A 15266-nucleotide genomic window follows, 5' to 3' on the forward strand; every position below is an offset into this window, starting at 1 on the left:
ACTGTCAGGCTGCTGTAGCAACCACAAATTTTATTAACAGAGAGACAGCTCATTTCTACAGCTATGAGCACTCAAAAATGAGAAATTTAGTGTTTATGTATTCAAACTGAATAGAAAATTTTCATCCAACTGGGTGACACATTTTAACAAACTATTAACTTAATTTAATGCTCATGTGTCAGTCATATATAAATGCAATGGATAAGATTTTTGCACAAAAAAAAAAGATCACTGCATGGTTTATTATAGTTTATTATTATCTATTTGCATCTATTTGATTTTATTTAAATAATCATATTTTCAAACTACATTAAAATTGCTTAGAAAAGCTTTAATCTGTTCATTTATTAATTTATTCAGTTAAAATGGCAAATTGATATTTAATAAAAAATAGTAATATTTTTCCAGGAGAAACATTTTTTACAATGTCTATTAATGCACTTTGAGTTAAAACATTTCCTAGAATCATTTAAAGTAAGACACTAATAAATATGCTTTACAGTAAAGGAACACCTACAAATATCACATACAGGGAAATGTTATCCTTTCAATAAATATACATGGGTACAACTTGTATGACCAATTCTACTGGTTCACTGTAGAACGAGCAATATTCAACTGCTTAAATGTGAGATTGAAACCATTTGGATTCATTGATGACAAATATATAAATCTGGTTAGTGTGTATGTAAAACACATTCAGTTTATTAGTATTATGAAAGAAATCTGACGCATTTAATTTATGTATGCATTGCATTAGGTTTATTAGTTTATGTTAAAACTGCAATCCAAATTTTGTATGCAATTCAAATAGATAAATCTTAATTTTAGGCCTTAATATTTTTTGGAGTGCATCAGCTGAGTATGGATCAGAAGTGTGATGAGAGCAGATCATAAATATTCTCTCAGACTGACGCTGTAGGAGCGGTGGGTCACTCCCTGCTCTGGATTTATGCTACAGCAACACTTTGAGCACAAACATCAGCTCTGGTTGTGTGTGTGTGTGTGTGTGTGTGTGTGTGTGTGTGTGTGTGTGTGTGTGTGTGTGTATGTGTGTGATGCTGTGGGCTGCACCGCTGCTATTCCCATGGGAAAATCATATCAGAAAACTTCCTAACGGTTTAGTGACTAGTGAATGTCTCGGAAAGCCTGTGTGGGAATAGATGCTTCTAAAGAATATGTTTCTCAAAATCTCACAGACCTTCTGCCCATCTGAGAACCACAAACAAATCTCAACAGCCACTTTCACACACAAAACCCATTATATTTACATCAAACTGTTAGATTCACTTCTATAGTGAATATATATCAAGATGTGACAAGTTGTATATGCACTGCTACCAGGGTAATTATTGTTAATTATAACAAAATCATAAAAAAAGTTACTTGAAATGAAATTAAGTGTGTTAACTGGAAAGAAATACTTCTTTTATTTCAGCTATTTACCAAAGAAGCGTTTCTTATTTGTATTAGTTTAACTTGTATGAAAATACTTATGTACTAAAACTATATAAACATAAAAACACAGGTGGAACTGAACAAAATGGGTATCGTGTGCATATTTGTCAAAACATGGTGCAAAAACAACTTCATGTAGAATTAATAAATTAGCACTTAACTTCTGGATCAAATTTAGAACAATATGTACAGAAACGTTACAAAAAACACAAACCTGCTTAGTGCATAAAAAATAGAATGCACAAATAACTAAAAATTGAATAAGTCAAAATTTTGAAATATAACAGCATGGTTCTCAGAAGTAAAAGTTGTTATAATTGGGTAAACTTCAACAAAATATCACTTCTGCATTACTATTTGCCCTAACAGCCAATGAAAAATTTATAGCATTTCTACAACTTTCCAAAAGAGAAAAAAAAAAATATTGAGAGATTGATTAAGGTGGTCAGAAGAGAGAAAGATGTCAGCAGCTTTAACTAGTGTGCAGTAATTTAATGCCAAGATAATAAAACACAAAGCATAGTGTTATAAATGTACAAGAACATTTGTACTAGATTTACACTGTTAATAACGGTGGAAACACACCATTCATGCAGAAAAGGGTCCATTAGAAACTTGCATGCAATGAGAATCAGTATTGAGTACTGCAGTTTTCATGCAAGAGATTTAGGATACCGTGTGTCTTCATAATGAACATTTAAAAATACATACAACTCTTATATGCACACATTACTGAAGATGTATCTCACTTACTCTTGGCATTCTGTGGAAATCTTCAGTTCTTTGGTTCTGCTGAGAAAAACTCTCACCAACGCCCCGAAGTTCCCGGACCTGGGGTTGTTCTGAACTATAAGGGACACAGACAGATGATCAAACACACCAAACATGGCTTCATGGTAAAAGCTACTTAACCAGATCAACAGAATGATTCAAAAACGTCTCGAACAATAAATGACATACAGCACAGTATAAAAGCAGAGTGGGCTTGGGATCGGTAATCATTTGAATCATGTGGCTTCATGAGCACAGAGTCTGAAATTACAGACCTTTCTTTCACAAGACAGTGGCTTTGAAATCAGCGTGTGTCTCTTTCTACAGACGGCTGTAATGAAACGGCAGTAAATTATACAAACACACATACTCAGAGTCTTGGCCAGCGGGACGACAGCCTCCTCCAGGAGTTTAGCATCAGCACTGCAAACACACAGACACAGAGATAATCATCAGATGAGAGGAATATCAAAGCAGTGTTTACAGCGAATCTCACATGGTCAAGAGATGTGTGTGTGAAAGACGGCCTCGCTTACTGCATTTACAAGCAATGCACAATAAATAATTAATAACAGATCAACATAAGTAAATCAGGTCATTATTTTAACTATAGGTTGCATGCATGCAAAATGTAGGGCACAGATAAATTATTCAAAGAAGTTACTTACAGCAATGAACTGAATAACAATTCAACAGGTTATGACAGATGATTTTTACTAGATAGAGCCGAGAAGGTCAAGACAGAAATCACCATTGTACCATTTCACACACAGACCTAAATTTGTTAAATATCTTAAACCATTGACAAAGAGCGTCACACATCTATTAGTTCTTAACAACAAAAACATGGGAATTATGTGAAATGACATGAAACTTCCATCATATCTGAATAATTCAGATCAACACATTGAATCACCGTGAACATTTCTATAAAAGCTGCTGAAACAGTGTTTGTGAGATGCTCTGTCTCCCTCTGGTGTCTATCCCTCATATAACCTCCACACTGACAGAGCAGAAGATGAACCTGAGCTCATGACATCAGCGCACACTACACTTTCTCCAGATTTATTTAGCAGTTCAAAAAAATCCCCTCATTGTTTTCTCAAGCCACATTCATTGTTGTTTTTATGGAACCAGTTCAATTTCACTGTACAAATAATAATAATAATAATAACTTCTTGTTACCATTAAATTACCAATAAATACTTTTTTAATTTATTAAACAAACCAATAAGGACATATATATTAGTATAGCAATTGTACTATTGTACTGTAAATTTATTTCAATACTAATATTTATGTCTGCCTTCATTTCTTTGCTTTCAAACGGTACCCTAAGAGTTTTTATTTTGGCAGAAAACTGCAGGGAGACATTTTTATTGATAAATTACAAATCGGATTACAATTTTGGGAAGATTTTTGGCACACTGCATTTTCACATGCACTTTTGCTCGTGTGGATCAGCATTTAATGCTCATCATTTGTGAATGCACACATACTGCAACTCTTCACAAACGTCTTCACCAGTCACACAATTGACCTGTTTCTGAGGCAGAACAGAACATTTTCGCTGAAAGGTGACAATTTTCATCCGAATGAATGTGAGTGATGGGACATCAGTGATGGGGGTCGGAGGAGGGCCTCACCTGCAGGTGGGGCTGGTGAAGGTGAATGAGATCAGCTGGTTCCAGAAGGGCTCATTCTCTGATATGGCATCTGGACCAATCAGAGTGCGGATGCTCTGGCTCTCTGACAGGTCGCTCACCTGACTGGTGTTTGCACCCATGGCCCCCGGAAACCACCAGAGACTTCCTCAGAGCCTCATCATCAGCAGAGCAAAACCTGGAGGATCATGGGAGAAATACATGTTCATTCGTGTGACTACTGAGGTCTGTTTTTCAGTCACCTCAGAAAGAATGAAACGGGTTTGATGGGTAGACACGGAGCCCTACACACACACACACACCTCCCTTTGTTAAGCACACACCCTTTACACACACATCGTTGACGTGCCATTGTATCACATTCCCTGATGTGGCTGCCATAAAGCAGGTTTTGAAGTTCATATTAAGTCTGTTCTGATCACAGAAGATGATGTGAACTCTCTCGACTCACAAGGAAGTTCATTTACATCTTCAGGTGAAAGCAGCTTTGTTACTCACACACCTAAAGAAAGCCACATTCCATAATAATCCATAATAATCATTTTCCAACCAATCAAACCACATTTACATTATGAAATCAAAGAAGCTAATTTCACAACAAGAAGTCAATATCATATGTGTAAGCCCTTAATCTGACAGATAACATTTAAAAATTATATTTTGCATAAAGAAAATTTATTCAGGACATCGTTTTCCTTGACAATTAAGCATATTATAATGCATCTAGACCTGAGTTACTTCTTTCTGGATAGTATATTTCGTTACTGTAATATAAGTGTTTTTAGTTGTTATTAAAATGAGTATAAAGCATAATACATGTTTTTCTTTTTTAATAATATATAATTTCTACAATTTCACAGTGAGAATTCTTTCTGTTTTAGTATTAAATGACTGATATAAAATTTGCATATATTTATATGTATGTTTTTTCATTTAACAGTAACAAGAGTCCATTTTTACTAATTAAACATAGTAAAATATGACCGATAGGGCAATAAAAATTGTTCAAGTTGTTTAAGTTCTTGAAAGATTTTGTGGGATTCCCCCAAAGATGCACAAAAAATCATGCTGCAAAAAGTGCAAAAAATCTTGCCATTTCATCAATGTTACTGTAAACACAAAGACTGAAATCAATCATTAATGCAATGCAATCCAGCACTGCTATCAACAGTACAGGTGACAAAAGACTGCAGGTGGAGAGGTACTAATGAACGGTAAATACAATACTCCACTGTATAGATAATATACAAACACTAATTATGAATCACAGTTAGTAAAGACTGATTTATAATATGCACGTCGAAATTCATTTAGCTTGTTTGTTTACTTTGACAGATTGGGCTTTCCTCAGCTAACGTTACCTGCCTTCCAGAAACTGTCAAATTACTCACTTCACAGCTTTTATACCCGCAGGGAAACAAAATAACTACAATATGGTTAAATATTCACTCTGTATGACCATTTTTAGTTAATAAGTATCCAGGTAGTTATACACCTAGCAACAATTAGCCTGCAGTCTAGAGTGTATGGAGAAATCCATTGTAAACCCGTTAGCTTCCATGCTAACATGCTAGCAAGCTAACGGCCAGCAAAACTTACCTGATGAATGTCAGATTTGACAGCGCCTCACAAAAGCTTCTCGCGGTTCTCTAGACAGGTGCCTATGTGTTCTCAGACGAATAAAAGTAAATGAGTTGTAATTAGTGATGGTAAATCTCCAGGAGAGCGTTTTTGACAGTGAAAGTTGAGGCTGTAGTGACTCTATTAGCTCTGCGTCTCCACGTCGCCACTGACGCTCGTGACGTCTCACCCACCCCGAGCACGCGCACAATAACGCTCCAAACAGACCGAGGCGGAGAATCTGCCTCATGAATATTAATTAGAATTCTAAACGAATTAGCTAAATGTTTTATTAATATAAATTCTCAGAACTTTTGTTAATGAATCAGTTATGCTACAAACCGAGTTTGTTACTTACTTTCGTAATGTATACTTTTTGTAACATTAAATATAAAGTATATTAATATAAAAAAATTAAGGTCAGTAAGAAATTTAAAAAGAAATCAATACTTTTATTCCGCAGGAAGGCATTAAATAATTCAAAAGTGACAGTAACGACATTTATAATATATATATATACATATATATATATATATATATTTTCATATATATATATATATATATATATATATATATACATATATATATATATATATATATAATACGTATATATATATATATATATACATATACATATATATATATATATATATACATATATATATACATATATACATATATATATATATATATATATTTATATTATATATATATATATACATATATACATATATATATATATATATATATATAATTATATACAATATATATATACATATACATATATATATATATATACATATACATATATATATATATATATATATATATATATATATATATATCAAATGAATGAATCTTCTGAACTTTCTATTCAAATATAAAATGTATATTTAATATCTTAAATTATATTCAAACAGAAAATTCTTATTTTAAATTGTAATAATATTTCACAATATTACTGTTTTTCTGAATTCATAAAATATGATGCAAAAATGAAGTAATGCAGCCTTGATGAGCAAAAACAAATGTAGTGCAAATACACAAAATAAATGTTAACTATATAGAGAAACTGTTACTCTGCTATTATCATATATATTTTTATATACAGTATTAACCATATTACTATAAACAATGACACAAAGCCAAATGTTTTTACTGTATTTTGGATAAAATATATGCAGCCTTGGTGAGAATTTTTTTTTTTCAAAAACAAATATAATACAAAAATGTACATAAAATAAAAACGTTAAAAATAGAGAAAAACAGTTCTTATGATCTATAGTTTTATATAAAGTAATAAATGTGTAAAATAAATAATTTTTACATTAAACAATGACTGTTCTACATCTTAAAATATATTTACATAGAAAACCTAAAAAAAAAATATTTTAAACTGTGATATTTCACAATATTACTATTTTTACCGTATTTTTGATTAAATGAGTGTGCAATAGTTTTTTCAAAAACATGAATATAATCTAAAAAATACATTAAATCATAAGAATATAATTTTTCGAATTAACTTTTATTTTATGTATTTTTTGGCTTAGGGTTAGGTTAGAAAAAATAATAAATAAAAACTAAATCATAAGAATATAATTTTTCTAATTAACTTTTATTTTGTTTTAATTTTATTTTTTACCATTAACAATGACACAAAGCCAGACATTCTACATCTTACTCTTTATTTTTAGACATTTGTGCAAAGTATATTACCGTACATTACATACAGACAATCCACAGAGCCGTGTACAAGTAAATCTGTCAGACTGATATGGCCGGATAAAGCCTTTTCCGTTCATTCAACATACACATTTAGAACAACCAGCCTAATAAATAGTGTTTTCTCATAAATGATATCATAACATGGTAGATTATTTAAAATCTTGTAACAGATCTCATGTAACTAGGGTTAAAATGAGAAAGATTCATCCACCTCCCAAGTCCCTGTACCAAAGTGCAAAGTCAGTTCCATGACAGAAGAAAACAAATGGTCATTAAGGCTTCACTCTTCTGCAGACAGATATTTCTGTCAGCAACTGATGGCAAGACGACCCATTTAACATGTGCTCACAGAACAACAACGAAATATTGAATCAGAGAAAACACCACAGCGAGTGCATTAAAATCATCTATGACCCTCGAGGCAGGTTTTACGGGACATACCCTTAAAAATTGAGCAAGAACCGTTTCTGCTGACAATAGAGGTCTGGAGGGACAGATGAGCTCAGAAGTATTTATGTAAACATGAGTTTTCAGCACTCTAAATTCATTCATTCATTCATTCTTTCACGGCTCATAAGGAACATCGTCAAGAAAGAGACACCGACACCCTGCAAAGATTCAACCGTGAGGACATTTCATCGTGAGGTTTGTGGGATTCAGCCCTTTGCTCGGACATTTTGCAAAAAAGATAACAACTATTTTGAAAAATCGAGGTGATCATTCCTTAAAGAGTTCACGTTTTAACATTTAAGTATTTAAATGTTTTAGTGTAGTGGAGGTTGAATATTTAATCTGTAAAAAAATCTGTTTCTTTGCCTTGTTTTTCAATAAAATATATCATCATATTTCATTTTTAAAACTTTTTAAACTAAGTATGTTTAAAACATTCTGTGAATTTGATGTTATGCTATTTTGTATTTCAAATTAATTAATTTTGCTTGAGGATCACACAAGACGACTTTACTTGAGAAGCAAAGGTTTAAAAATAAGTTTCGTTTTTCATTGTCTGTTTTTTTCTGGTTTTAAGCTTTATTTATTTATTTATAATAAATGTATTTTGTTTAAGGATCAAACCAGATGAATTTCCACGAGAAGCAAAACTGCACAACATCAGTTTTACAGATTGTTTTAGCATTAAGGTGAATTTTTCATTGGCAGATTTCTCTGGTTTTAAGCATTATTTATTTATTTCGCTTACAGCAAGAAAAAGTGGTCAGGGTGGTGAGAAAAATAAATGCAACTCAAAATATATTCTCTGTATATATAGTGTTATCTTAAACGAAATTTGTATTGCTTTAAGAAAGTTAGAATAGTTTTTTAATGAAAAACAAGGCAAAAACCCATCTGCAGTGTATAAAACCAGATTTAAATGGGCGGTGAGATTAGAAACACACATTCACATACACTTGACTTGTTCAATGAAATAAAAACCTGAGACAAACAATTTGTTGTACGCAGTGCACAACGTTAAAACCAGTCCTGGTCCTCGGTGAGTGTTAACTTGTGCTTTCCCTTTAAAGCCTTTCATCCCCATTTCCCATTGGCTCTTTCATTAGTCCCTCCCCTTTAGTGACACTTGGCCTCTTCCTATTGGCCCGCTGCGGTGGGCAGCTCAGATATGACAGGGTCGTGAGTGTCTGGGCTTGGTTTCAGATGTTCTCGGCCTGAGGAGCCTCTCGTATGCTCTCTCTGAGCTCGGGCCGGACACGTGGCCGCTGGCGTATGCTGCGTCCCGACGCGATGAGGTCTGCGTAGCCGCGCGAGTGCGAGAAGGCGTAAGCGGAGCGACGGGAGCGTCCACCGCGCTGGAACGTTGGCTTCCTCTTCTTCCTCTCCTCTTCCTCATCCTCCATCTCGTACTTCTTCCTGTTCCTCTGGACCTGCAGGAAGAAGAACGTGAGGCTGTAAGGTCTCTGCATGTGTTGTAGTGAACACTCTGTGTGGCTGAAGACTCTCACCTTGTCTCCGACCGAGGGATAGATGGTCTGATGGAGGAACTGGATGCAGATGACGGGAAGGAGACAGATCCCCACCGTCAGGATGATGGTCAGCCACAGGTACGGCTGTCTCAGAGCGTTAGACGCCGCGCCTACGGGTCAAAACAACAACCATCACACACCGGCTCACAGTATGAGCTCTGTTTGTGCAGTACATGTCAGGTTACAGCCAAAGAGTGAGATTTTAGTGTTATTTATACACTATTATAGTATGTATTAATACTTTAAATTAGGTTTATTTTTTATCATTTCTGTTTTTATTTAAATATTAGCACTTTTTTAATTTTTAGTAGTTTTTGTTTTTAAATATTACTATTAGCATTTATTTTTGTATTTTCAGGTTTTCATTTTAGTTTCATTTGTAGCCATTTTATTTTGTTCATTTGTAATTTTTTTATTTGTACAATTAGGATTTATTTTAATTTTTTTCAGGTTTACTTTTTAATTTTAGTTTAATTTTTAGTAATTTTGTTATGCATCTTTGTCTTGTTTTATTAGTTTTCCGTTTTTAAATATTACTTTTTTATACTTTTAAATATCACTAACATTTTTCAGGTTTTCATTTTCATTTGTGTTTATTTATTTTTTTTTTATCATGTCCCTTTGACAAGTGTTTTTTTTTTTTTGTGTTTTTTTGGAAATATTACTAGGTTAATTTATTTTTAAAATTTAAGCTTTAGTTTATTTTTTTTATTTATGAATTTATTTATTTTTTGTTATTCATGTCAGTGCTTCAACTTAGACTTACTTGCCAAATTAACATTTCTAATTTTCATTTAAAGTTTTCCATCTAATATTTAGATATTATTTCAACTTTATTTAAATAAAAATATAGTAAAATAAGCTTCGATTTCTTTTAAATATAGATAAACATATATTTTTTTACATTTAAATAGTTGTGCAAAATTGTTAAATTAGTTTGAGTGCAATTTACATTACAATAGAATAAATAAAATAATATATGATCATCAATCAGCCTTTTTAAACATCATTTTATGTCAAAAGGACCTGTGATTATTTAATTCTGTAGCTTTTGAATTACATTTCTATAAAGAAAGAAAAACATGTATATCATGCAATATTTATTTAATATTTAGTGAAGGATTATAGTTAAGAACAAAAATTAAACAAACTTGAATTTCTTTGGAATGCAACAAATATTTTTAAGTTATTTATACATTTTTGATCAATTCGTTTTGACTATTATTAACATTAATAAATTAAAATACATAAAAATAATTATACATTTTCTTCAATTCTGTGAAAAGCCTGCCTTCTCTTTATTTTAAGTCAATAGGACAAATGGATTATTTTATTCTGCAGCTTTTGAATTATATTCCTATGAAAGCATGTATATCACGTGATATATAAAAAGCCAAATCTTAATAATCATGAAATTTGCACATACTTTTTTCTCATTCGTTTTTACATACCATCACATGTCAAGGAAATCCTCCTCATATAAAGCTAAAGATCTGTATTTTAGTGCAAAAAGTTGAATGGAATGCTTTTATTTTTCATTTTGAGGCATTTTGGAATTACGAAAGTTATGAAAACTATTAATAGATATGCAATAGAAGTTAGTAGAACTTTATCACCCGCCTGTGAACGTGAAGGTGGTTGGGAAAATGACGTGGATTCCTGCGCTGTGGATGTCAAACATGACGCCGAAGTAAATGGCTATACTGCCGAGCACCGCGAAACAGTTCACGAACGTCCAGTAGGAGGTGTTCAACGAGATCTGGAGCGACAAGAAACAAGATCACATTTGAGCACTGAACCAATCACAGTCTAGAATGAAATGAGATGCGGTCACATGATCAGCACCTGCAGGTTGACGGTGATGATGAGCGATGAAGCTGCGACCACAGCGAAGGACTGGTAATCGGACGGAGCCTCGCCGTCCTGTCCCATGGTCTGCAGGAAGGCACCGTACGGGATGAAGAAGATCATGAGGGACGTGAAGACGCCGTGGAACAAGCTGATAAAGAAGTTCTTGTAGTTAAACAACGATCCTTGCTGCCCCGGGAGATACAGCTTCGGGAAGCGCAAACTCAGTTTGTCGTTCACATCCTTCAGGAGCAAACAGAGGCGGTTACATTTGTGATTTTTAATGGGGGACTTTACAGTTTGCACAGATTACAGCTGGGAGTGAAGTGATACCTGATCCAGAAGGCCGACGAGGAGAACAGGCAGACTGCTGTAGCAGACGTTGTACAGCGTGATGAACCAGTCTTCATATGCCGTCTACAAAACACACACAACATTTACTGCTTTATAAACAAGAGTCACAGTAAGTCTGAGTTTAATGTGTGCTTGGGAACACATAGCGCCTCCAGATACGCTATATTTCCCATCTTTTTTTAAACAGATGATTACAGCATTTCACGATAATTAGAATGAGAAGCATTTGTGTCACAGAAACCTGTTTTTGGTTTTAGTTTTTTTTCCCCAACAACATAAAAGCTTGAGGGTTAAACTCTTGAAATATTGTTATATTGTAATTTTACTACTGCTGTGAAAAAAATGTATATACTTATTATTAATTAATATTATTTTTTTATTTTACAGCAGGGTTGTATTACAATAGTAACACATTTCTGTCTTAGGAATAAATAATAATAATAAATAAATATATTTTTATTTTATTATTACTATTATTAACATTATTGGCATTATTTTTATATTAATTTACGATTATTATTTCTAAGACAGAGACATATTACTATTTCTAAGAGATAAATATATTACTATTATATATACTGTAAATGCACTGAAGTAAATTATTAGAATAAGTAAAATAATAATAATAATAATTATTATTATTATTATTATTGATGTAAATATTTTACTATTGTAACATAACTGCTGCACTGTAAGAAAAATATAATAATAAAAATAATTTTATTATTATTAAAAATAATAATATTATTACTATTATTAGCATTATTAACATAATTGTTATATTAATTTATGATTATTATTTCTAAAACAGAGACATATTACTATTGTAATATAACTGTACTGTAAAAATCAAAATATTTGTAATACTACTACTACTAATAATAATGATAATAATAATAATTATTATTATTATAAATATAAATATATTAATTGCTCTGTTATTATTTCTAAGAGATAAATATATTACTATTATACTGTAAATGCACTGAAAAAAATAATATGTAAAAATTGTTGTTATTATATTATTAATAATTATTATTTTTATATATAATATTATTATTATTATTATTATTATTATTATTATTATTATTATTATTATTATTAAGCTATGAGGCCTGAATCTCAGACAAGAGTTCCAGTTGATAGGAAAATACTTTGTGGTTAAAAGTAAATGAACTCAAATATTGCAGCCTTTAATGTAGAGGCAACTTTTTCTCATTGTATCAAGAATGGTACCGAATATCAATATTTGTCACTGAATTGTATCAAAATTAGAAATTCCAATATTGTGACAAGGTCTGTAAATCAGCTCCTGATGAAAATCTCAAAGTAAATCTCTCTCTAACCTGTGAGGAAAATCCGTTGAAGAAGGAGAACCAGAAGTGCACCAGGGTGAAGGCGAAGTTCTTGTAGAAGAAGTAGCGCAGGAATTTGCACATGCGGATGTAGGACCAGCGTCCGTGGACCAGCAGGAGGCGCTGAAGGTAACGGAACTGAGCGAAGGCGTAATCGCTGGACATCACAGCCTGCATCCCCTCCTGACCGCTGATGCCCACACCGATGTCCGCAGCTGCACAGGAGCATGGGAACCAGAAGTTAGCTGTGCAACGTCACTTTCAAACTCTTACAATTAATTAATACTGGGAATAAAAGTTCTCTGGTCATTGTCTGGATAAAATCTAGATTTCAGGCAGTTGGTGAGGAAACATTTCTAATTTTTATTTATCTTTACTTCAAGTACTAAAGTAACCAAAACTGAAAATAGGCATTTAAAAAAAGCTAGAAACACAACAAAAAAAAAAAAAAAACTACTAAAAATAAAATAAAACACAGTATACACATATATACACATATTACCATGTATTATTATTATTTTTTTTTTAATTCACAACTTATCAAAACAATCACAATTTGTGTTTAGTTTAATTTAAAGCACTAAAATAACTAAAACTGAAATAAATAATAAAAACAGACATAAAATAAAACATTAAATGACAAAAACACACAACTAAATTACTAAAACTTTAACTAAAATTATAATCATAACAGAAAATTTAATGAAATAAAAACCTAGACAAAAGAACTTAAAGTTGCCTCTAAACCTTCACTTCTGAACTAAACATTTCTAAACTAAAATCTTAATTTAACTAGTTGCCTAAACAACATATTAATTTTGGTTTAGTTTAACTTTTTTTTAGTTTGGTTTAAATTTAATTTTAAACAAACTTATAAAAATGACAAAAACACAAAACAACATTACTAAAACTTTAACAAAAATTAACATGCTAAAATATAAAACAATAAAAACTCATTCTAAATATTATTAATCATTATGATAGTATCTGAATGGAATCAGACTGAGCGGTCACTCACTCTTGATCATGTTGACGTCATTGGCTCCGTCGCCGATGGACAGGGTCACGGCCTTCTTGTAGCGTTTGACCAGACTGACCACGTTGGCCTTCTGTTTGGGCGTGACACGGCAGCAGATCACCGCGCTGCATTCACACGCCATGTCCACGAAGTCCTCCTGTCTCTTCTCCTTCTCCCAGTCGTCCACGGGCTGGCTGCTGTCCGGAGCGCTGCTGGAGTTTGTGTACCGCTTCCGGAGCTTCTTCAGACGCAAGCGACGCCGCTTCTTCTTCTTCTCATACAGAATCTCATTCTGCACAGAAACCAGAGAGCAGTGTCCATGATAGATGGAGATCTTCAGTGTTTAACATCTTTTATTCACCTCCTGTTGTCCTGATGAACTTTATTTATTTCCATTTTAAAGGTAATGATAAAGCCAAAATGTAGATTTATGATCAGTCTTTTTTTTTATTCAAATTTGAATATTACACTACAAGGCTGCATTTATTTGATCAAAAATACAGTAATAGTAGCAATGTGCAATAATATTTAACTTTGAAATAACAGTTTTCTATGTGAATATATTTTCAAATGTAATTTATTCTTGTGATGCAAAACTTAATTTTCAGCATCATTACTCCAGTTTTCAATAATTGTTTTTTTTTTTTTTTTTTTTTTTTGGGTTTTTTTGGTTGTTTGTATATCTTTGATTTTGTTTATTTGATGTTTTTATTTAATATATTTTATATATAATTTTTTTTGTGTGTTTTTTTTTTTTTTTTAATTTTAAGAAATATACAAAAGAAACATATCTTGCAGATATCTGGCAGAACAACTCATATAACGCCAATATTTTTGAACAATCTAGCTTGCTGAAATGAAATTATTGTAGACAATATCAACTGAAAATTTTCTTGAAAAGATTTTAACATTATGCATATTACATTACTGTCAAAAGAAGGGTCTGATAAATGAATCCAGATACAGGGTCCCGAATTATTTAGAAAAAAAAATCAAGTTTTGTCCCATATTTCAACATTTCTTTACGACTGGGTGATCAGAGTGAGTAGTAGAACTGTCCTGTCATGTGAGAACAGCCTAATCAAGAACAAAATTACCATCCAATCACAACTGGTTATCGATTAACTTACAGTAAGTGAAGGCGGGATAGAAAGGCGGAATCACACAGAATCATTCAGTCTTAAAGGGACAGCAGCCTAATTAAATACCTGTCTGTTTTATTAATGTTACTCAAACGACAAAAGATATTAAATAAATGTATACATGTTAAACCTACTGTATTACAAAAATGAGTTTATTTAATATTTAATTTGTATCTATGGTATTTGTCTTTTGGTTTGTAACTTGCTTCTTTATTTCTATATAAATCAGTCTGTACGTGTGTGTGTGTGTGTATGCTGTATATTAAACCATGAGAAATCTGGTGACCCTAGACAGATAGTGTGAGAGTGGATCGGTGTTTGATGAACGC

At 32.2% G+C, this 15266-nt stretch overlaps 2 protein-coding genes across 2 annotated transcripts in view; both read right to left on the reverse strand.

The window, feature by feature from the left end:
* dym (dymeclin) overlaps positions 1 to 5705 on the reverse strand; it is a 68178-nt gene extending 62473 nt beyond the window's left edge. The window contains exons 1-4 of the mRNA XM_042747638.1: positions 5493 to 5705; positions 3876 to 4071; positions 2600 to 2652; positions 2212 to 2305 (exon numbers count right to left, since the gene is read on the reverse strand). Coding sequence (XP_042603572.1) covers positions 2212 to 2305; positions 2600 to 2652; positions 3876 to 4015 — 287 coding nt within the window. The 5' untranslated portion in view covers positions 4016 to 4071; positions 5493 to 5705. The remainder of the gene's footprint in view (positions 1 to 2211; positions 2306 to 2599; positions 2653 to 3875; positions 4072 to 5492) is intronic.
* A 2939-nt stretch (positions 5706 to 8644) lies between these two features.
* atp8b1 (ATPase phospholipid transporting 8B1) overlaps positions 8645 to 15266 on the reverse strand; it is a 36682-nt gene continuing 30060 nt past the window's right edge. The window contains exons 22-28 of the mRNA XM_042747770.1: positions 13796 to 14087; positions 12769 to 12992; positions 11402 to 11485; positions 11066 to 11311; positions 10841 to 10979; positions 9200 to 9330; positions 8645 to 9121 (exon numbers count right to left, since the gene is read on the reverse strand). Of these exons, the coding sequence (XP_042603704.1) occupies positions 8891 to 9121; positions 9200 to 9330; positions 10841 to 10979; positions 11066 to 11311; positions 11402 to 11485; positions 12769 to 12992; positions 13796 to 14087 (1347 nt within the window). The 3' untranslated portion in view covers positions 8645 to 8890. The remainder of the gene's footprint in view (positions 9122 to 9199; positions 9331 to 10840; positions 10980 to 11065; positions 11312 to 11401; positions 11486 to 12768; positions 12993 to 13795; positions 14088 to 15266) is intronic.

The sequence above is a fragment of the Cyprinus carpio genome, chromosome B21, assembly GCF_018340385.1.
Source record: "Cyprinus carpio isolate SPL01 chromosome B21, ASM1834038v1, whole genome shotgun sequence".
In the NCBI taxonomy this organism is placed as follows: Eukaryota; Metazoa; Chordata; class Actinopteri; order Cypriniformes; family Cyprinidae; genus Cyprinus; species Cyprinus carpio.